This window comes from Coloeus monedula (genome assembly GCF_965178545.1).
Source record: "Coloeus monedula genome assembly, chromosome: 3".
NCBI lineage: Eukaryota > Metazoa > Chordata > Aves > Passeriformes > Corvidae > Coloeus > Coloeus monedula.
In genome coordinates, this window is record NC_138783.1 from 36,113,745 (window position 1) to 36,136,888 (window position 23,144).

Here is a 23,144-nt window from a genome sequence, read left to right on the forward strand (position 1 = left end):
GTATTGCTAAAGTGATTTCAGCCTGTCTACACAGCCCTTAAAAGTATTCTCCATTTAATGAGGTAAGTCAGACGTCCCAAGGATCACTTTAAGCATAAACACACACAAATATCTTAAAGTACAAATAGCAAAATGTGCTTGGAGAGGAGAGAGCTAATCCAGCAGCCTACTGAAATGTTACCATGAGAGTGAGTTTAATTTAGCTTGTGCATCCCATGCTAAATAGCATCTGCTGGATCAAGCCAGCTGATCCAAATGAAACAATTAGGAATAATTGGCAGAAGTATGTGTCAGTGCCTTTCCTTTTACAGATATAGAAAAATTCTGCATATGCACATGCCTGTTTCTCTCTAGCCAATACAGAAAGGCTTCAACCTCTCCTCCTCCTGCACCTCCGGTCATTCAGTGGGAACAGAAGAAAAGGATGCCCTCTTAATGTCCTGCACCTGACCACCTCCTAAAGTTGCAGATTATTAATAATATTTTACCTGCCATTAAATGCTTTGTACTTTTTTGGAAACCTAAACATACAGATACACATGCTCACACTCCTTCAGCCTACAGCACATCCAGAACCCAGAGCAACCAGCAGAGAAATCCCAACCTGCCTGAGCTGTTGTCTCCAATACCTTCACCTCAGCACATAAGGTATTCGGGCTCTCAGTGAAACAGGATTATGAGACATTTCACTTAAAACTCACTGTTCAGAATGGGTAGTCAAGTATGATGCATTATTTTACACTGTAGTCAAAGCTTCCATCTTCTGTTTGTTTGTGACATGCTGCCCATATTGCTCAGGATATGGAAAGGACTTGTGTTTCCTTTCAAATATGCTTAAGCTCACCCTCAAAATTTCAAATTCAAGGTCGATATTGAGATCACCTTTTTTTAAAGTAACTAGACTCATCTACATGTGTAATGAACTACAGTAGGGAAAATGAGAGTTAGCCATTAATTGGCCTGGGTACAAGAGTGTTCACACCCACAGGCTTTTGGATCTCACTAATACCCTTTATTTTACAACTCAAGTGCTACTTTGCTCTCATGGTGCAAATGAGGGCATTAGAAAGGCTGTGCTGTGAGACACACAGCAAGGACAGACCCCTCCACACAGGGTCTCAGGCCATCCACAGCCTGAATCCCCCCCAGCTGTCCCTGCTCCATTCCTGCAACGCTCTGGAGTTCCTGCAGTCATAGGCAGATTCACCCACTGCTGCACCACATCCCTGAGATGCTCCTGGCATTACATCATGCTCTTCACCACACTGTGGAGACCACCTATTTCCTAGGTTATTTCAAGCCAAAGTGAGACAGTTCCACTGGTATCAGGCAGCTCTATCCCTGTGGACTGTCCAGAGGAGAGTTAAGTCCCATCCATTCAGGTAAAAGTAAAATCAGTCACGGCTTTGATGCTTTAACAGGATTTTTAACACATACCAGAAATGGCTTTTCTAAAGAAATTAATAATTTGATGGGGAAAAAAACCATGCTATAATGTTTTGTTTTTTCCCCAAAAGGGAAGAATGAAAAACAGAAAACTGAAAATCTTGGTAAGAGATGCACTTTTGTAGACTAACACCACTGAAAAATTGCTTCCTTAGTCCATCTTCCTTCTTGTCTTCTAAAATAAGTAACCGCTGTTACTTATTGAGAAAATTGAGAAAAAAAGGCATTTCAAAATTCTCCATTTGACATCCTTGCAAATGTTCCATTAACAATACCTACAGACTTACCTACAGCCTTGTTTTAATCACATCTTGATCAAAGTAGTTTAGAAATATATCTCTGTATTTTCAGAAGCCATAGGAAGTCTGATGTTAGCAGAATGTTCAAAAGTAGTCTAATGTTCTTAACTTCATTTTACAAGTTAGTTTTAAGCCTCCAGCAATGAACAAGAAAGCAATGGATGAAGTGTAAGTCATTAAAAAAGAAAAAGGCAAGAAGCTATCAAGCTATAATATTCTCCTGAGTTTGCCATTTTGCCATTTTAATAAACTCCACTGGTGCACTGGTTTTCCTGTCTTCCAAGACCCCTGGACCAACACAACTTAAAAATTATTCAGTCCTAATTTCAGCACTTTGAACAAATCTAGGAAAAAAAATCTCTGCTGTTGCTTTATATGAATTTTACACTACAAATTTAGACTGACAACTTTGGAAGTTAAATGCCACCTTGTGTTTCAAGTTCTCAGGTCACAGAACAAGGAGTCATGATGACCCTGCCATGTCTTCTTCATAAACCAGTTGCATGATTATCTGAGCAATTCTGGTGTCAGGAGAAGTGCTCCAACTGGAAAACCATCCCACCCCAGTGATGGAGACTCCACCACAGTCCTTAAAAATTTTTAAGGATTTACTACGCTTACTTTTAAACAGATGTATCTTATTTATCCTCTTTATGTACTAATTTTCAAAACACAAAACTTTTAATATCTCTGTTTGCTGGGCTAATGATAAGCTTTATTTCCCCTGTAAGCATTTATCAGCCACGGCATTATCTACTAACCTTCCTTGATAAGTTAAATATATTAGGGCTTTACATGTTAACTATAAGACGTATCTGCCAACCCTACAATTACTCTCCTGAGCAATAGCATGTTTTCCACTTCAGCTAATGCATTGCTTATAGGAGGAAGGCAAATAAACATACCAGCTCCATCAGGCTGACTGACATTCCTCTGTGCAACTCTGGCATACAGAAAATGGGGACATTCATACACTGCGGCCAGCCAGAGGCAAACAACGTGTGGTGACAGTCACTGGGAGCAGTGACAGTGACAGACCACTCTCAGAACGTTCCTATTAGCACTGGTACAGCTGCCACACACACGCAATGACTGACAGGTGAGAGAATTCCTAGGAAAATAACACAGAATGTTATTCAAAACACATGTAGCTAAAACGATACAATGCACAGTGAGTAGCAAGTGGTTTTATATATTCGTAGTGCCATGAGCATCAGCAACAATTTGGTGATAAGGAGTCAATTTCCTAATGGCTGGAAGATAGTAAAAAGAAACACCTAACTTTTATATCCTTATTCTCAAGCTAATCTCATGTGCTACAGCTATTAAAAAAATTCAGGAGCCTAGCTCCTCCCCACACCCCCCAACTCCCTAAGCTAAAACAATCCAATGCACAATATGAGCTATTTCAGAAGCCACTTGTTCCACTTAGGGCAAAACACAAGTTCTAAATTTCTAAACACATCTTCATAGAACAAGCTGAGTTGGAAGGGACTCACAAGAATCATCAAGTGTAACTCCTGGTCCTGCACAGGACATCCCCAAGAGTCACACCATGTGCCTGAGAACAGTGTCCAAATGCTTCTTGAACTCTGTCAGGCTGCCTGGGGCTGTGACCACTTCCCTGGGGAGCCTGTTCCAGTGCCCAGCCACCCTCTGGGTGAAGAACCTTTTCCTGATATCCAACCTGAACCTCCCTGACACACCTTCAGGCCATTCCCTCAGGTCCTGTCACTCACTGGTCATCAGAGAGAAATCAGTGCCTGCCCCTCCCTCTTCCCCTCATGAGGAAGTTGCAGACTGTGATGAGGTCTCCCCAATCTCTCCTCCAGGCTGAACAGACCAAGTGACCTCAACCATTCCTCATGTGGCTCTTCCCCTCGAGGCCCTTCACCATCCTCATGGCCCTCTTTCTCTAACAGCTTTGTATCTTTTTTATATTAACACCCAAAGCTGCCCCCAGCACTCGAGGTGAGGCTGCCCCAGTGCAGAGCCCAGCAGGACAATCCCCTCCCTTGCCCGGCTGGCGATGCTGTGCCTGATGCCCCACCCAGGACACACCTGGCCCTCCTGGCTGCCAGGGCACTGCTGACTCATGTTCAGCTCACTATCAACCAGGCTTAATATTTTTTGGGAGGGGATTGAAAAAACCATGAAGCTATCCTTTCCCTGCCCCTCCACTTGAGCAAACTAGAGTCCAGAATTTCTTGTAAAATTCTGCTATTGAAGTGAGTTTTCCTGTCTAAATTAAATGGGATAGTTTGATTACAGAAAACTGTTCAATTTTTCTGCATTTTATGCATTTCCCTACACCTAGAAAAACCACCCTACACCTAGAAAAACCACCCATCAGACTCTATTTTTCACAGAAAAATACAAAGTAAGTTCAGTCACATTTTAATAGAAAGTTACTAAAGAAGTTACCTTCTACATATGAAACTAGTACTCACCTCTGTGCCATTTTTGTTTCCTCAGGCAAACAGCAAAGACCAGTGCTGCAAAAGCAAAGCACTGTGTTGCTAGCTGAGAAATGGTTAATTCCAACTGTTGCAATACCTCCTCTCAACTCTGTGTTTCTACATTGTATATTTGAAAGAAATAGGGCAAAAGATTAACAGAAAGGATTTAAACAGGATTACTGGGGAATTAGCAAATTTACTCAATGAATTGTCCTATATCCACAGCAAGGACTACTGGACTCCTGGACAACTTGCTTGATGCTGCTGCCATACAGATGCAAGATTACTAGTTCTTCTCCCTTCTCATCCTTCTTTCCCACCAGTTTCTATTCCGCTAAAGTAAAAAGTTCTTGACAGGAAGCTCAAAACTCATACACAGGTCACTAAAAGAACTAACTTCTTCCACAAATACAAACTCCTATAGGAGTGGGGTGGTTTTTATTGAACTCTGATCAATTGTGAAGCACAGCAATAAAATCCAGAACTAGAACATTTAATAACAGCCTGAAACTTAGAATTGATTTTTATTGTCATAAGGGTTTGACATGCAGTTTTCACGGGACACTTAGAGCTTTAGAATTTCATTTTAATCAGTGTAATTGCTCATTCCCTTCCCAATACACACTTATGTTCCAAATTGCAGTGACTTCCTGATTTCTGAGAAGTAAGGCACTACAGTGTCCCTTCAAAGCCATTATGGATTAACATAGCAGACACTTCCCTCTGAGATCTGAAGGTCAAGATTGCCTATGGAAAAAAATGCAGCTGGTAACTGAAGATGTATATCCAGTGATGAGTAACTAATCACCGCTGTTACCAAAACTGCCATTCTGGGTGATCTACTGTCAGACTTGAGAGGAAGCCTCCAGTGCACAGAGCAGAATTAACAGTGTTCATCCTCTCACATATGGAAACTGCTCTACTGCAGAAAAATTCCTTAAAGCTGCATTTTCAAGCTAGAAGATAGATTTTAACCAGTCTTCAACCTTAGTATGTTCCTATGGCTCAGGACAAGGCACTGGATGAAGACCCCTACATTATAACTTTGGAATAGGAGTTGCAGCCACTGCAATGCTTTCAATTGCACATTCATCAGTGCCACGGCGGATTCTGAAGTAGCCATCTTCTCCCCATGAGGTGCCCCAGCTGTTCTTCACAATCCAGAATTTCTCACCACTTTCTGGGTCTTTACCATAGCCCACCAGCAAGACAGCATGATTGGTCAATTCAAAAGGATTTAAATAATCCTGCAGCCCTGTGTGATGGTAGATCCCCTCTTTATAAAACATGAAATCATTATAAACCTCAAAGGCAACAGTCATTGGGCCATGCAGCACAAGTTCAAGTTTCATCAGGGCTTCATTGCAGCCTCCATAGAAACCACCCACATAGTGGTACTCAGACGTGTAGTAGTGGTAACAGCTGCGCTTGAAAAGGCACGGAGAGTCTTGGGCTGTGTAAGGGAAGCAGTCCTCTTCCACCACACCGAAGTCTTGGACATACTTTCCACCAATGAGATATGGGAAGCCACCATCACAACCTTAACCAAAAACAAAAAGTACTTATTCCCTTCGAATGTTACTTGAGGTGGGAGACTCTCCTACTTAAATCTTTCGGAATTCTTTCAGTATTGAACACACTGCAGTGACCCAGATCATCCCAATATTCCAGTTAGCTGCAGACAGCTTTCTGAAACATACAAGGCAAAATTTACACCTGTGGGAACTATACTGGGTACATTAATACATGGACCCGTTCCAGAAAGAGCAGCTAGTTACATGCACCAAAAAGATCTGTCCCAACAAGGATACAGTCCTCTATAAAGCTTTAGCCATTGCTTTTGCTCATCTCCCCCTCCCTGTATGCTTCTCCTCCCTTTGAATATGCCATTGGGAGAATATTTAGTTCTACTCTTTCTATGTAAGCACTGTAATCAACTACATTTTGAGCCCTTAGGTATTCCCTGTCTCACAGGTAGATGTAAAATCCAGCAACATCCTGAGCATAAGGGCAACTTCTCCCTGTTCAATCCCATTGCTGCAGTGAGGTGGGCTGACAACTCTGGTTTTGTTACATTTTTTTATTTCAAATAAAGTATTATAAAGTATACCCTACCCAATACTTTACGAAAAAATGAACTTGTGTTGTGATGGGGAAGGCATGGAAGTTTTTAAAATAAAGTATCCTTCATTATCATTACTTGAAAGGTGTCTTTATATACACCAGCATCCTTACCCTGAGAATACTGGCTGCAAGACACAACCTGCTGGGGACTGAAGACTGGTTTCTGAGTGTTGTTTGTGAGGATACGTATCCTTGCTTCCAGCATGCCCATGGAGGAAAATGCATAGCAGCTGCCACATGAGCCTGAGAAGGGGAGAAAAAGGAACCACAAGGACCAGTCAGTAACATAAATGAGGCCAGTCAGCTGCCATCAGGTACTATTCCTAAAGTCCACTGAATAGAGTTAAAACCTACCAGTGATTAGAAGTTCAAAACCAATAGAGCAAAAACTTTACATCTTCATTTAGCTTTTATACGCGCAATTCAAAACCCACTTCTAACAACTTCTCAGGGAACACTGAGCTTATTCAAGAATAAGAGGCAATGTACTGCTCCGGTGTTTTCCAGCAGTAGCATTTAAGAGCTATCCAATCACACTATTCCTTCAGAAGGGACCACATTAGCAGGGCTGAGAAGGTTCTATCTACCCTTTATGGAGCACATATGCTAATGGGTAATGAACTATTTGAAGTGAACGCTGACAATATTGTTCTTATTTCAGCCTACCAATGGATTCAGTTCTGTAATTTGCAGTTGAAAAAATATTCCACCTCTACAGCTACTCCTAAAATAACTGACTTTTAAGAGAATAGTGGTATAAATAGCACATTTGATACAGTGGATTCATCCCTGCTCCCCTTGCTACCCAAGGGCATGTAATTGTACACTGGCTTTTCAGAGGCATCTTAATTTCCCTTCTGCTTCCTGGCAGAGAGTTAAGTCTCCTTACTTTTGCAACAAAATTTAGTATTGCTTCTAGCTTTAGGCCTCTTCACTCTCTAGGACCGTCCTTTCACTCATTAAAAGCCTTTGGAAATAGAATGACAAGCCTCATGGGGAAGAACAATTACTTGGATGAGGTCCTACTTTATCTACTGATTGTCATCAAAGTGCCTGATTTCCTTTTGTTTCCCGACAGTGGGTAAGTCAAATATTGCAGAGCTATGATAAGGAAGGAGACTTGAGGAACAAAACAAAATACTTTCTCTTGAACTGTGTAGGTGTATAAAAGCAGAGCTATTACAACAGCAAGACTTCGTGAAATTGCACCTTCACTCAGTTAGATGCATCTCTGAAGAGAAGGGACAAAATCAGCCTGAACAGGAACACTCTTTTCCCAGCAGGGCAAAGCAAAGCAGAGAAAGATGCCTCCCACTCACTGTACAGTCACAGCATCTGAGATGGGCCACACTGCAGAACACTTTGGTGCATTATGTGTGCAAAAATGTGACAAATACAATTCACGCAACCATTTCAGTCTGAAGTCTGTTGGATTGGCTGCTAAATTTCTTTCCTGCTACCACAGTGGTATTTATAAAGTCCATAGAATGACCTCTTTTGTAGGTTTTGTTTGGGTTTTTTTTTAAGCCTGAAAGCTAAAATTGTAATTTGATGGAACAGAATGCATGTTCCACAGACATTTAACATACTCAGCATGGACCCTCAGATTACATAAAAAGTGCGGGAAGGTTTATTATTGGAAACAACAGACTAGTTCTCATTTAGAGAAACTGTGAAGCAACACAACAGAGAAAGGGTAAGTCTGGAACTGAGTATTCCATTGTTTGGAAGATAAAAGAGCCCTTGGGATATTCATAGTTCCCACTAGGAGAAAGTAGAGGACTCACAACTACAGATGACCCGATGGCCCTATAATTTCCTGTTGCCATCTTCCAGTGCTTCCACACAGCTAGAAATTCCACAAGCCTTCCTATGCTGCTTCTGCTACCAGGAGTACCGCTGGCAGAATTTGTTAGAACTAAGCCATAAATGAGGGATCAGTGATTTAAGTCATCCCTTCCCCGTCATGCTAATGTTACCCTTCCTTCCCCCAAAAGTTGCCACCAGACAGCTACCAGAAGATTCAAGTTTATCTGCAAATGGCAGCACAGGGAAGGGACACATTAACTGAGTTCACTCCTGGCCTCCATTGTATAAACATATAATTCAGGCATCTCACACCACAGTGCTATAAACACACTCCCTACAGAATCAATATATACCACCATGGTATCCTTTAAAGTTCTTACCAGAATTTTATATTTATCATTGTCTGCAATCTCCATAGTGACTAATGTCTCCTCTTGCAACTAGCCATTTAAGTAACACCTAAATTTATCCGGGTGATAAGATTTGGAGACAGTATAAATAATTTTCATGGGTTCATTCATTAAAGCTGAGTGATAATTTGCCATCAGAAGAAATCAGGGAAAAAAATTAAATGTACATCAGTCAGTGTGCAGAAAACCATGGCTGAGATTGTTTGCACAAAATCTGACAGCTGTGTTTATGCAGGGTACTGTGGTAACTGGCTCTCACTCCAGCAAGTCAGTGCTGTCTGGACAAGCCAGTACCACCACCTTTTTTGGTACAGTGCTGTTAGCCAGCACTCCACCCAGTTTCCACAGGTTATTCACAGTAAAGGTGAAATCTGTCAGCTGCAAGACACTAGGCAAAACCTTCTGGTTAGCAGCAAATTACAAACTACATCAAAGGAGCTCTAGAACATTGAAGTCGGAGGTTTTATTTATTTATTTTTACCTTGATTCCGAACAGGGCTGACATAATTGACACCATTCACATTTCTCCAGTCCCAGGATTCTGGCAAGCTTGAAACCTTCTTGAGTAACTCAGGTGTTACAGGTGCAGGCTTTAGTCTAAAGAGGAGAAAATGCGCTTGAGAAACATATCACACTCTACACAAGGAAACAATTACGTAACTCAGTTTCCATCTTTGGCTTCTACTAGCTGGACTTGCTTCAAACTATGCAATTTAAAATAGTCTCCATTTAAACTGAGTGGGTGTCAATAAGAAGAGATAAGCTTCAGCAGGATTCAAGACCTACTCAAACTGGTCCCTGAGGGAACTATATTATTAACTATCTGCTGTTGAGGAATACATTCAGTGCAGGTAGCTCAGTTTGCAAGTTGCAGTGTGAGCTTCAAATTGAGCTCTGGGCAGCAAAATCCTTTTGCATAACAACGGGCACAGGGACCTGTGGCCCAGCCAGGTGACAGGACACTCAGAGAGGACCCCAGACTTTCCCATGCTCAAGAATGGGAGTATAAAAGCCCAGGGGATCCTTCGTTTGAGGTCCCTCCTCAGAGGTACCCAGATCAAGCTGCTATTTGGTTATTTAGTTACTGCACCAAGATTAAATCATGTTAGAGACCTGGACATCTGAGACTCTGCTATGGGAACCCTGAGGTCAAGTGGGTAAGGAAACCTGCTCTGAGTGTGAGTGTGGGGTGTAGCTGCAACAGGGCCCCGGTCCCAGCTCAGGTGGTGCAAGTGTGACTGCCAGAGTGGCTCCTGGGTGGTCAGACAGGGGAGTATCCTTAACATCCACAAGCTGCTGAGGTCAAGTACTTCTGCACCAACCTGAAGTGCTGAGGCAACTCTCAGAGATTACAGCAACACAGTTCTGCAACAGCTATTTTACTGCAATCACAAGGTATGTAGAGTATCTGACTGCAGAAAGCATCTTGCCTTGGCAGCATGCACTGACAGCAACTACAGAGTGCTGCACTTCAGGCATGGGCATGGCTTACACCAACAATTCACTAACTGCAGTACCACTTGCCACTTGTTCTCTGGAACAAGTTTTTACTGTGACTTTTGAAGAAGTATTGAATGTTACCTGTCCTCATCTATCACTTGCAGCCAAGAGATGCTCATATCAGCAAGACAAGAGCTTCCTGCATTCAATTTTCACATAACCTGATGCTTGTCCTCAGGTGCCATTCACAAATACCAGACACTGGAGTCTGTTTTGAAAGCAGGAGAGGGTCAATCAAATACTGTGATGGTACTGCATGGGTGGAAGAGAGGTTCCAAATAGCTTACTGTATTTAAGATCATCTACAAGGTGACTTCTACCTATACAATGAAACCATATCTGCATGATATTCCCATGCAGATTTTTATTCTATAGTAGGACCTTCTTCTACAAACATACAATTACCACACTTGGAAAAGTAAGTAGCATTCCTACTCAAAGAAATACCAAGAGTGGAAAAAGCAAAACTATGAAGAAGGTAAAACAGCTATAAAGAAGGGAATCTTTAGATCAAAAAACTCTAGTTCTCCAATTATGTAGAGGATGATGTACCCATTCCCATTACCACTCTCAGCTAAGTGATCTGCCAGATCCTGAAGGCATTCTCAGGGCTACTCTCATGCTTCTTCACTGAGACACTCTACTCCTGCTAGAGGACTCTTGTTGCAGGCATGGCAAATTATCAAAGTAACCATGGAATTCCCTCAGAAATCTTTGATGTTCATGTTTAGGAGCAGAAAGCAGTTCACAGCTTTTCAACTGCAACTATGAACTAACAGAACCAATACTGAAGCACAAGCAGAAACTCTCAACTATGGCAGGCAGCTGATGAGCAGACACAACAGTGAGATGACAACTGAGACTGTCCCCACTTCTTCCCTGCACATATGAATTCAGCAGCAAGTTACTGGGCAAGACTAAAGGGTAGCCGACTCTATTTGTCCCAACTGCTTGAGACAACAGATGCTCAAATAATCATCCAGATGAAAAATATGTTCACACCCCATGAACACAAACTGGAAGTCCTTGAAACTTGATTCAACATCTGAACTACAAGCCAAAACACAGCTAAGAGCCAGGACAAATACAAGCAGACTCTTGGCAGCAGTGGGGGTCATTGCCAAACAAAGTGTCTTACTACCTTGAAGCTCTGGAATAGAGACCTCCAGCTCTTTTAGTTAGTTCTTCCAGGGCAAAATTCTCATACTCCTTGTATCTTGTTGCTCTCCATGACTTCTGGTGAGCATTGATAGCATTTACAAAGTCGAAGTTGTGCACATAACGTCTGTGGGAGAGTCTGCAAATAAAAGCAATCAAATAAAACAGTAAGAAAAGGACTGGGATTGAAACTAAAGGTGTTTTCTGAACTGGGTATAACTCAGACTAACTCTGGAAGTGTCCTCTGGTAGGGACTGATAAAGAAACATGGAATCATTGGATCAAGGCAAGGTTTCTAGAACCTGAGAAAGACTAAATATAACCATCTTCCTTAGACATGCCAGTTTTATAACTGGGCTTCACTACAGACTGAAGGAGAAACTGTGTGATGCAACAGGCATACCCTCCTCTGTTCTTATGCATTCAGGTTTATTTCCAACATTACCACTGGCATTAACTTTGCCCCCAGTACTAGAATTGGTTCTTATGACTTTAGCTACAACCTCAAGCACTGTAATGAAACATTTTATACCAGTAAAGGTCACTTATATGTTGCTTACCTTCCCCTGGGCTTCTGGAGAGGTAGCTCATTGATGTGAACATCTGATGGAGATGAAGAAATCTTGTGTCCTATGAAACAAGCCCAGTTGTGGCCAAGTACATCATGCACCCATCCTGGTAGGGTCTCATTACAGTAGCTGGTTACATTCTGGCCTTCCTTTTTGTACTGTAATGTGAAGAAGTTATGCTTGTGTTGAGCAGATGCATTTGTTAGCACAGCAGTAGTTCCCCACCCACTCAGCTGCTTCTTCTTGCCGGTGCTTCACAGGAAGTGGCCAAACACACTCCAGAGGTTAAGAAACTGATACTAAATAGCTGCAGAATACAATTAGGTTGTGACTTGCACTTTTAGCAGCCAAGTATGCATTCATATCAGTATCAGCTAACCCGTACTGATTGTTTGTGTTCAACAGTTACTTTCCCAGCAAGATGTAAAAGACCTCTTAGTATTCAACCTTCTCTCGAAGGCCCTGAGATTTCTTCAGCCAAATATGTGACCAGTCAAGCTAATTCTGGATTGATACAGAAGTTTGAGAAACTAAGACAAACACAGGGAGGATGGCAAGTTCATCATCCAGTAACCTCTCAGGGAGACATGTGCTATTTCTGTTTTAAAATTTATGTACTATTTATGCACTGCTTTTGTTTCACAAGTCAAAACCAAAAATGAAACTTCCAGCCACTTTTTTAGGTTTGAGCTGTGATGGCAAGACATCAAGAAACAATTTTACATGAACTACTAAATCAGACAGCAAGAAATGACGATCCCTTGAGAACAGCTCACAGCTCATTTAAAGTTGGCAGCAGAGACTGCTACTAAAACCTCAAGTCCTGAGTCCTAATGCTTCCTTGTTCAGCCACACAAGTCTTCATTTTAGCACTGAAGAGGAGTAATAATTCAATATACTCAGCAAAATGTGTCTTCATATAACACTTTGCCCAGCTATATTAATTTTCTGGATTAGCAATCCTCTGTCAACAGAATGCCGCACGGTGGGAGTGTGTGTGGCTCTTTACTCATCTCTTAAGGTTAAAGCCTGTTTTGTATTACACTACAAAGGCACCTGAAAACCCCACGCAACCAAGGCTTTAACTTTACTCTTCTAATCACAAAAAAAAAGGTCACTCAAACAGAATTCAAGTTTCCTAGTCCAAGAAAACCGCATTAAATCTCATCCTATTTGAGCTGCACATGTACAATGGTAGAGGGATTTTGTAATTATGTTTCAACAAAATGTTTGCTCAGCTTCTTTACTGAAGAAGGTGGTGGCTTACAGTGATGGAAATGCCCCAAGATGGAAAAGATTAATTAAAGAGACTGGGAAGTTTGTGACTATGTTGAGGTTTTGTGAAAAATCTGAAGGAGAACTTACAGTGAAATAATTAGGTTTTATTGATCAGCAGAATAAAATTAAAGGTTAATCCTCTGACTGTTTTGGAACAATGGGAATTTGTTTTGTCCCCAGTCTGGAGGATGCAGAGGCAACATATCTACACCCAGCAAGTGTGTTTGCTGTCTGGAGCAGGGTGGGGGCACCAGAAGGCTGAGCTGTTGCCTTTTTCTATTCTTCCTATCTTACTGTGCAAGATTGTGCAATATGGGAAAAAATAATCATACTTGGCCAAATACCAAGGGCAAGGTCCAGAGATGACTTTTGAGAAATACCCTTTTCACAACAGCAGAACTAGAAATCCAGACACTTCCAAAACCAACAGGTAGTGTTCTACATCTAATTTACTGTGCAATCACTTCTCCTGGCTCTACATGACAGTAGAAATTAATTCCTGTCTCTTCTATCTAAAAGCTGCCACAGATTCTAAGAGGACCAAGTACAGCCATTCTCAATAACCATAGGCCTTCCATCAGAATACCCGAGGATTATCAGAGGAACAGGCCTGCTTCCTGCAACAATCCAGCCTTGCACAGTGTTATACTGAATTAAAACAAGTAACATAGATTTGGGACTTATCTTCATGGAAAAAAAGGCAATGAGTTATCTGCTAGCTAGCAAAGTAAACCAACAAAAGAAGAGTTTTTCTACTAGAAATCCCTCTTCCTCTCCAGAGATAAAATTAATTGTTTTTTTAAAGATGTAGAGAGGTAACCAGAATAGCATTCACACCATCTATGCAACTTATCTTTCTGAAAAGTGAACGTAGTGAATTTCTTACGCCATTCTTTCAGTTCACACATATCAGCAAAACTAGAAAGGAGGTGAAGGGACCGCCAGTAGCAACACTTCAATATAAACAAGACATAAAAGCCAATTTCAGACAGTCTGTGTAGAAGCCTAAGATAAGGCAATTCAAGTCCTCTGTAGCTACATTTTTGTAGAGTGCCAGACTAAGCTACTACTGAAATGACTTTGAAAAGTGGACATGGAGACTTTGAGACCATAACACATGAAAGACACTTGGATAACGGGAATTTCAACATCATTAAACACTGCAGCTAGGAAATGAAGATACACCCACATAAGGTCACAATTTGCCTTCTCCCCCCTCTGACTTTTAATCAAGAGCCACTGATATAAAGAAGTAGTACACAAGCCTTTAAAAAAACCTCATCAGTGCGATCACTGCTTACATGATGCTCACTGCTTACAGAAGGTACACCATCAAATCATTGCTAAAACCACATGCAGCAGCATTTATTTCTACTAGTGAAGGACTGACAGGTAAGATCTAGGAAATTTGACTGTACCAGTTTTAGAGGACTGACTATGAGCACACCTGCCCAACTAACAGTCAGTCATACAGGAATATGGCAGTGTTGCACAAGCAACAGCTGACTCAGGTGGATGTGAATTACAGTGTCAGACTCAACTGAAGCTGCCAGCACAGTATCCAAAATATCCACAGAACCCACCCCAGAAGAGCATCCTTCATGGAGGACAACAGCCATACAGCTGATCACCAGCAACTGATGGACAACTGCTTGCATGCATTTCCCTGCAGACTTTAGAAGATGGTTTTCATTTTTGAGTTAAGAACACTGCAGCCACGTCACATGATAACTTCATCACCCAATGCTCACATCTGCAGCATTAACTCCATCCAGCCTGTCCAATCTAGGATAACTCCTTTAAAAAGGCACCCAAACTATATTCATAGTTCCAATTCTGAGCTTTGAAAACAGTAAAATTTAATTCTATTTCAAATGCTTATTTTTCTCAAGCCTGACAACTCACGTGGTTTTGCCTAATGCCAAAATTTAGCCAAGCCACTCCAATATTAACCTTAAAAGGCTTCATGTAGCTAAACTTCAAAGCTTGCTGTTAGATATCTGAACCCAGGTAAGCTTTTCAGTGAAGTATACTTTTAATAGTCTTTCCTGTGTTGGTCATCATGACATAATCTAACTGCATGTTCAAGTCTAGTCCTAATAAAAACCATAATTGCTTAAAGCTTTTAAAAAAGCTTTAATCTCACTGAGAGGAAAGCACGAAAGGATGGAGGCCTTATTGGTCACAGCACTTTAACAGGAATTCAGCAGTGCCACACAGAGAGGCAGCCCATCCTTTTAAATCTATTGTTCTCAATTTAAGCAAAGCCTGGGCAATAGGCCAACTTGAGCTCCATGAGGCAGGACTACCCTACCTGGCGGAAAGACCTACCTCTCAAATTTACAAGTGTGCCTATGCATTTTACTGTGGGAAGCAGACACTGAATGAGAGCAGAGTTGAAGACTTGCGGATGCCAACTACACAAAAATACAGTGGATGATGTTACGAGAACAAACCACTGCATCTTGCTACCCAATATAAAATACAAGCAAGTATCAACTCTAGGTGCACTTTCTTTACTTTAGGAAACATTCTGCAATTCTGAGTTTTGTGCTCCCAGATTTACACTTTAGGGAAGCAGCAGTTGCTCACTGCCAGTTAAGCAAGCCCAAATAAGACAGGTTAAACTTTCTATTGATTTGCAGGATGATTAAATAGCATTACTAACTCTAGCCTTCTACTTTAGCAACATGAAATAAAATGCATTCAGGTTTGGTGTTTTTTTCCATATCCTGAAAACATTAACTGCTGTCACTTATCTAGGCTGTTTATTTCAGAAGAGCAGTGCTTGATTTTAACCCAATTTGGGAGCATTGGGGAAGAGAGAAAAAGATGTAACAAAGATGCCATCAAGTCACTCTGGAAAAGATTAGTAACTTGAGTGGTGAAATATTCTAAAATCTATCTCTTTCTTTTTATTGAAGTAGTTGTAACATTTCAATACAAAAAAATGCCAGACTTCTGGTATTTGCTGAAGAACATCTCAGGGGTCAGAAGTAGTACCACTTAGTTTAAGGGACAAACAGCAAGAATCTTATGAGACTGTCTCTTCTCAAAGTGGTAGTCTTAATAATAAATACATACCTCAAACATACCAAGTAATTGAAACAAGTTGGCCTCAACTTTCCTTTCAGCATCACTCTAACTTTTTATGTTACACTGTTCCTATTTCTTTTGCCATCCCTCAGGGGTAAAAAAAAATATATCTTTAAAGCTTTATATATTGCATAACCCTAAAGAATCCTTGTATCATCCAGCAGAAGCACACGATCAAGCTTCTGCCAAGAGTCAGTACACTAACTTCACATCCAAGTTCAGTACAGGGATGTTTCAGATGCACACATTAAACAAGTTATTCTGTGCTGCAAACACCAGGCAGAGTAACTGTAACTTGCAAGAAGCAGAATGCAAGAACGCAGGAGGATGCTGAATTTAATTTGGCGAACTTTAAGTCTGTGTACAACAGTTAGAAATAAAACACTGTTAGAGCTTCTTTACTTAAGATACTAAAGTAAACTGAGGAAAAAATAAGATTGATCAGCTCAACCAATCCACTCCTCTGGTGTACAAAGTCATTTCCCCACAGGCCGCAAGCAAAAGAACAAATACCTTGTAAAGGCAATGAGGCCCTACAAAAGTTTTAGTGGGCATCTGTTTAGTAAGCCACAGGAACAAAAAGCTATTAAAAACTCATTGAAACATGCATAGCCAAACAAGCTGTGTCCATATCTACAGAGTACAGTAGCTCTAATAAAGCCACCACTTAGACAAGCCCCCAGCATTCCTCCTGTCAGTAATTAACAGCTTAATTCTTTAACACTAGGAAAAAATACACTGGAGGTTCAATTAGCAGAAGTGGCACTTCTTTGCCTGAAACTCACAAAGTACTGTATTGGCTTAAATAGTGCTGCTCATTGTACTTGGCAAATCCTCCCTCTGCTCAATCTCAGACATGCTGTATTTCTATTTCATATGTAATGCAATATTTAGTGGATTAAAGTAAACAGATATGCACAGTTAAATATGTCACAAGGTCAAGCAGTTTGTAAGGAATCACCTCCTCCCTCCAAGACCCCACTGACAGTTGTGAAATTGGGAGTTTTGCAGATAGACACATTGCATGTTGTTGCCCAATAACAGCAAGTAGTTGTCTGCAGCAAAATATGCATTTAGTAAGTGCTGTGGTATTTCCTCATGATTCTCAACAACAGACTTGCATCTTGGTAATCTGTTGTTCCTTTTACAGCCAAAAAATTATTAAAGAGGGTAACTGAACTGGGCTCTAATCCTCCCTATGGTGTTCAAGGAAAGAAGTCTTTAATTTAAATATGTCTTGCTGGCGGATTCCCCATTACTAAGCAATAACCCAAACAAGCTTGCTATTTCTTAATAGCAAAGCCAACTTCAAAACTAAGATTTAATCCATTAGCTTACAAAGGGCTGAGACACACTCACACCCATAAAATGCAAGCTACTGTGTATTGCTACTGCTCAGGTATATATTTGACTTTGTTTTGATCAGCAAGATGAATCAGATGACCACCAGAAGCTCCTTCCAGCCTAAACTATTCTGTAACAGTTTCAGTATGTTGTTTTAAGAGTACTTTTGCAAATCAGTGCAATACATGAAATCAGTGATTGTAAGTCACTTGACTTAATGCTCATCTTCTGGGGATGTATTTCACAAGGTATGGACAGCAGCAGCCTTTAGTGACTCTCAGCTGTCCTCAAGTTGGTACCTAACAGATCCATTTACATCCCAGAGCAGGCCACACTGTTTCTACGATTAAATTCCTCACATTCAGGAATTTGTTTGATAATCAGCACCTCTTTTTCTGCTAAGCATATTGGCTTGCAAAGCAACTCTGTATTTCAGTGTAAAATATCAGCCCAAAGTCTGCTATTTCAACTACACTCTCCCCAGATGGGTCCAACAATGACTGCTGAATTCTCCCTGCCAGAGACGACACCTCAAAACCGAGTTCATGGACAATACTACAGCATACAGTGCTCCACTATCCTCACAGAGGCAGCAATTCCTCACCAGCTGAGAAGCCCTGCTGCACAAAGTGTCTGTCTTCCAGGTAGTAAAGTCATCCTGCAGAGATTACTTCAAACCACCCTTCAGATTCATCATGACAACAGCAGAGCACTCCTAGCAAGAGTGTTTTCTCCTGTCCAGCCCCTGCCTACCATCACCATTTTCAGCTTGACCTGAGGACATTAAGGGGGACTGAAGAGAACAGTATTATTCCAAAGGAATAATTAGAGGCAGCAGAAAGGTTCCTTAGATATTAAAGCAGTATTCTGAAACAAAATTTAAAGATCTCAGAAATCCTCCATCAAGGAGAATAGATGGCTCTAAAGTTTTCATGCATTTGATGACATCTGGAAGGAAAAACAAAAGCAATGGTATTTGCTATTTGACTTGGGTCCACGGGGTAAAAAAAAAAAAAAAAGAAAAAAAAAAAAAAGAAAAAAAAAAAAAAGAAATTACAGGCTACCAAGAAAGTTAGTTAGCTTCATGAAGGCCTTCAATTGCTTTAAGCATGCCCAGAAGGGAAAGTACCAGTATCTGTATTTTTTGCAGATAATGGCCTATGTGGAATAGTTCTTCCCTCTCTCTGCTCCCTACCCAACCACTGATCACTGTTTCCTTATGTTCAAAACAAAGTAAGAAGAAAACCTTTATCTGGTAATCCAGGCAAACCTTACAGCCAAAGATCGACAAGTGTCCCAACTGACCCACTGTGGCACTCAGGGACTGAAGAGAAGCCTAACTACAGACCATTCTAGCAACAGCCAGAGATGTAGAACACACTAGGTTAACTCACCTTAAAAAATGCAAACCACTTGTAGTCATTTATCACAATTTCAAAGCCTTGATTGTAAATCAAAGTGAAGAAGCCATAGTTGCCCAGACTATCCTGAGCCACATCTAGCTTCTGAAGATTGACAACCACCTTTTTCTCCACAGGCCCTAAAAGAAAAAAAGAAACATTATGGCATGATTACTGAAGAGAAAAAATAATAGAAAAAAGGAGTATAAAGGATGTTGTATTCCTGAGGATGCTAAAATACAATTGTTGAATACAGTCTTCTGCAAAAGCGCATCGAGACACTTTAGGACCTCCACTTACCTGTCAGTGGGTCTACATGCTCATTTTTTTCACTGCTAGACAGTATCTGCACATTTAATTAGCAGCAGCACCAGACAGCTGTGACTAGGAAACACCAGCTTATTTAAACACCTTGCTGTAGAGCTACAAAGGTCTTGGATGCTGTGTCACTCAGGTATCGTGTCTGCAATGACAACTTTTCCCCTACAACATCTGGGATGAGGCATCACCCATCCTACGCTCCTTCACACCAGTGCTCCAACCCCACCACGCACCTCACCTCCTCTGCTGGTACTGCCACTTGTCTCCTCTGATCAAAAAGCAGATGACAAAGAAAAATGCAAAGCATCTACTATTTTTAAAATGACACTGACATACAATCATTAAATAGTAACTCCCCACTACTCCTATCCCCTCGAGCATCTCTCCGGATGCTGTCAGGCTTCCCCAACTGCCAGCTCTGACGGCCTCCCAGGAGGTGCCCAGGTGTCACCAGCACTGCCACCCTCTCCTGCTGGGAACAACCACTGCCCGGGCAGGCAGAGCAGGGCAGGAAGGCTCCTGTCAGAGAGGGGCAGTGAGCCAGCGTAAGCCATGGGGCCTATGGAGAGGCCTACTCAAATGCTAATCGGAACAAACAAAAGAGAAACAAAACCCCACACTAAAGTGGAACTGCAACGGCGCAGGAAGCCGCCTCCCCGCCGCCCGCGCCGGCTCCGGGGGCTCCCGGCACGGAGCGGCCGCTCCCCCCGCCCCGCTCCCGGGGACACCTCTCGCCCGCCCGGGGCTCCGCAGGGAGGGGAGCCGGCCGGGGCCGCCGCGCTCTCACCCGCCTGCGAGCAGTTGCCGTGGCGGCCGCCAGCCCGCCAGACGCGCAGCTCCCAGGCGCCCAGCAGGTCGGCGAAGGAGCAGTTTGCCGGCGTGTCGCCCAGCACGGCCGCGGGCAGCACCGCCAGTGCCAGTGCCACCGCCAAGCCCCGCAGCGCCCACCCCGCCATTGCGCCGCGCCCGCTGCCGCCGCGCCGCTCAAATGGGCCCGGCCGCCGCCGCCTGCCCGCCCCCGGGACCGGACCCGCCCCGGCCGGGCCTCCTCCTCCCCACAGGGTGTCCTTCCCAAAGGTCGTTCTGTTCTGCAGAGCGCATCCGCCTCCCCAAAGGGCATTCTCCCTCACAAAGGGCAACCTCGTCCCCAAAGTCCTTCTACCTCACCAAGGGGCCTCCTTCCCCAAAGGGCATCCTCCTGCCCAGTCCCTGCCCAGCCCCAGGCCTCGGCAGGTCCCCAGCGGGGCTGGTCCCCGGTGTCACTGCAGGCCAGCACCTTGCTGCTGTGGAGGACGAGGCCTCTTGTTCGCCATGGTTTTAGCAGCACCGAGTGACTCCGAGTTTCTGCAGCAGCCGCACACCACAGCCAGGAAACCATGCAGCACAAGCCCTACTTGGGATGTAACTCCAAAACCCTGTGCCACCTTTGAGACCTTGTGTACACATGAGCAGTCAACAAAAAGTGCAGAAAACTCACCTGGAAAATGGAAGATTTGGTGACCTGCAAAATCTTGCGTGTCCAAGAAGCAGAGTGTTGGCAAGGGACGGGTGCTCTCTGGGACGTGAGACCCTGGGTGCATCCCCTCTGTGCATGGCTGGGTGTGCAGGGAAGTGGCTCTTTTTCCGCTATCTCTCCAATGCAAAATGCGCCTGCTTTCACATTCCCAAAGATATATGTGCAATCAAGAAGGCTAAAAGACTTGCTAGTGAGTAAATATACCCTCATTTAAAAAAGAGTTGTATAAAAAATAACCCCTTTCCAGGGAACAATAGATGCCTATAGTATGAAAATTTTTGGCTATGAATATGATGCACTAGCTTGGCTGTGGATATACATTTAAAATAAGTGTTGTTAAACTAGTGTAAATCTACACATAGATGCTCATCACAGATTTCAAAAGTGTAGCTTTAAATAACTCACAAACTAAATTAGATTTAAACTGCAAGTGTCCCAATTTACTTTTTTATTGATTTAAATCAAGAAACCAGGAATTGCATCAGTAAATTTAAACTGTTTTAAGTAATTCATTATTTTACCACTATCACTTTCTTTTTATGCCATCTTCTCCACCTTTTGGGGAAGGATTAATTTACATTTTGCTGCCGATTCTTAGAGCGACTAGCTAATAAATAGCTGCTCTTACTCATACCAACAAAGAGATAAAAACAGTTGTTTTAGGTCAGTGTTTTGAGGACTCTAAAGCACTGACTGAATTGGAAAAGCAGAATTTCCTGTGTTCCAGACAAGATAATAAATGCTGTTTCCATTCACTAAGACTCTGTTGTCCAGTAGTGCTACGGTATTAAAACCCATAGTTTTAGGTTGTTTTTTCGCAAGGATAGCTGGATATGACATACAAGTTGGACTTATTGCTGGACATGCCATACAAATGCATGCACCTTACTGTTCCTGATCAAGCCTTTCTAAACAGATGTGGTTATATCATCCTGTCTCCTTTCTTTACCAATGACTTTTTTATTTCTGGCTCCACATTTTCAGAGAGCAACCCAAAAGTTCCCAATGACCTTAGGAAAAAGCCTCTGTTATTGTTCTTCTGGTTTTATGTGCAGGAGCAGAAAAGGTCTGTGGTATCTCCATCTCATCCCCATGGTTGGATGATCCTGCCTCTTTGCATTCTGCAGTGCTTTGAGTCTCAATTTTCAGTTTCAATTTGTAGCCACTGCAGGCTGTCATTGTACAAAACTATATGTGCTTCTCTGTAATTGCCTTAGAGTCACAATAGATTATAGAAAATAATCTATTTTCTATTTTTATGTGTATTTTACATAATGAGGTTGTACAATGGTCACTGAGACCAGGCAGAGATGGTTCAGCCTGACCTATTGAGTTCACTCCAGTTCTGCTCCTCAGCTCTAACTTATTATACCTGTGTGAGATAAAGGCACTCCCTATGCCTTCTCTCCAATAGTAATTCTAAGCTAATTAACTTCCATGGAAAAAATCTTCCCAGCTCACAAGCACTGACATACCTGGATTTGTCAATGAAATACAGCCTTGAATTAGTACTGCTCTGTGTATGAGACACATCAGATGGGACCTCTGTATTTGGCAACAGACTTGTTCTTTATTGTCGCACTGTTGCTGCTTTCTTGAGGCCAAAATGTTATCACTTATAAGTCCTCCCTAAACTGTGTTTTATCAGTGTTTTACAAAGCTCCCAAAACTGAGGAGAGTCAGGCAAGGAGGGACCAAGTCAGTGTGACGGTTTATTGTCCCCAAGGGGAGTGGTTGGTCTACTAACCTCCTGATAGCTATGGTATGCACTGATCTTTTTTGTAAGGTAATTGAAGTCACTGTCACGGGGTGGGGGGGAACCCCTCAAAAATAAACAGTGAAAATCTTCCCTCCAAAACATGTAGAGCTTTCTGCTGGGTTAAAGTTGAATCAGCTCAGCAAAGGGTCCAAGACTCCTTGGTCACAGCAATCAGCAGGAATTGCTTGGGGAAAAAGGCAGATTGTCCTTCAGTGTCAACATGTATCTATTGGCTCACCACGTGCTGAATGCATGTAAACAGTTTTGGCAAATAATGACAAATAAACCTTTTATTTCTAGACCCAATCCTGGCCGCTTTGACTTGTCACTGTCTGTACAAGCGGAAGTGGTGCATGACTGTATAGTGAAGTGCTGCAAGGAAATGAACTGGCTGAAAAGAGTCCTGGGAGCAGAAATCCCGGGGGTGGTTGTTATTCAGTCAAGTCAGTCCCCCAGTCTAGGAGGTAACCATGATCTGGGTGGTAATCTGCCATCCACTTTACAGGGGAGAGCACAAAGATTGCATGCCTGGAGTGCTTCACAGAAAGCTGATTCTAGGGTGAACAGAATTAAAAAAAAGGATCCTTGCGCACAAGAGCTACACATTTATTTCAGTGGTATCTGCCTAACAAAATTATATGTCCTTACAAACCCTG

At 42.3% G+C, this 23,144-nt stretch overlaps 1 protein-coding gene across 1 annotated transcript; it reads right to left on the reverse strand.

Annotated features, from left to right (window-relative positions):
• Nucleotides 1-4,314: 4,314 nt before the first annotated feature.
• On the reverse strand, nucleotides 4,315-20,219 carry CTSC (cathepsin C). The gene is made up of 7 exons (XM_082277611.1): nucleotides 20,001-20,219; nucleotides 18,887-19,032; nucleotides 11,766-11,932; nucleotides 11,189-11,344; nucleotides 9,029-9,144; nucleotides 6,440-6,571; nucleotides 4,315-5,744 (listed from the first exon to the last, which is right to left on the reverse strand). The coding sequence occupies exons 1-7, from the start codon at nucleotides 20,167-20,169 to the stop codon at nucleotides 5,242-5,244; spliced, it is 1,389 nt and encodes a 462-aa protein (XP_082133737.1). The 5' UTR covers nucleotides 20,170-20,219; the 3' UTR covers nucleotides 4,315-5,241.
• Nucleotides 20,220-23,144: the final 2,925 nt, after the last annotated feature.

Bases quoted from the DNA above. Each gene is read 5' to 3' on its own strand.
- CTSC (XM_082277611.1), bottom strand. From the start codon at position 20,169: ATGGCGGGGTGGGCGCTGCGGGGCTTGGCGGTGGCACTGGCACTGGCG. The intron at 19,033-20,000 runs GTGAGAGCGCGG...TTTTTCTTTTAG, and splicing joins CGGCAACTGCTCGCAGGCGG to GGCCTGTGGAGAAAAAGGTG. The intron at 6,572-9,028 runs GTAAAAATAAAT...TCCCCTTCTCAG, and splicing joins CAGCCCTGTTCGGAATCAAG to GCTCATGTGGCAGCTGCTAT.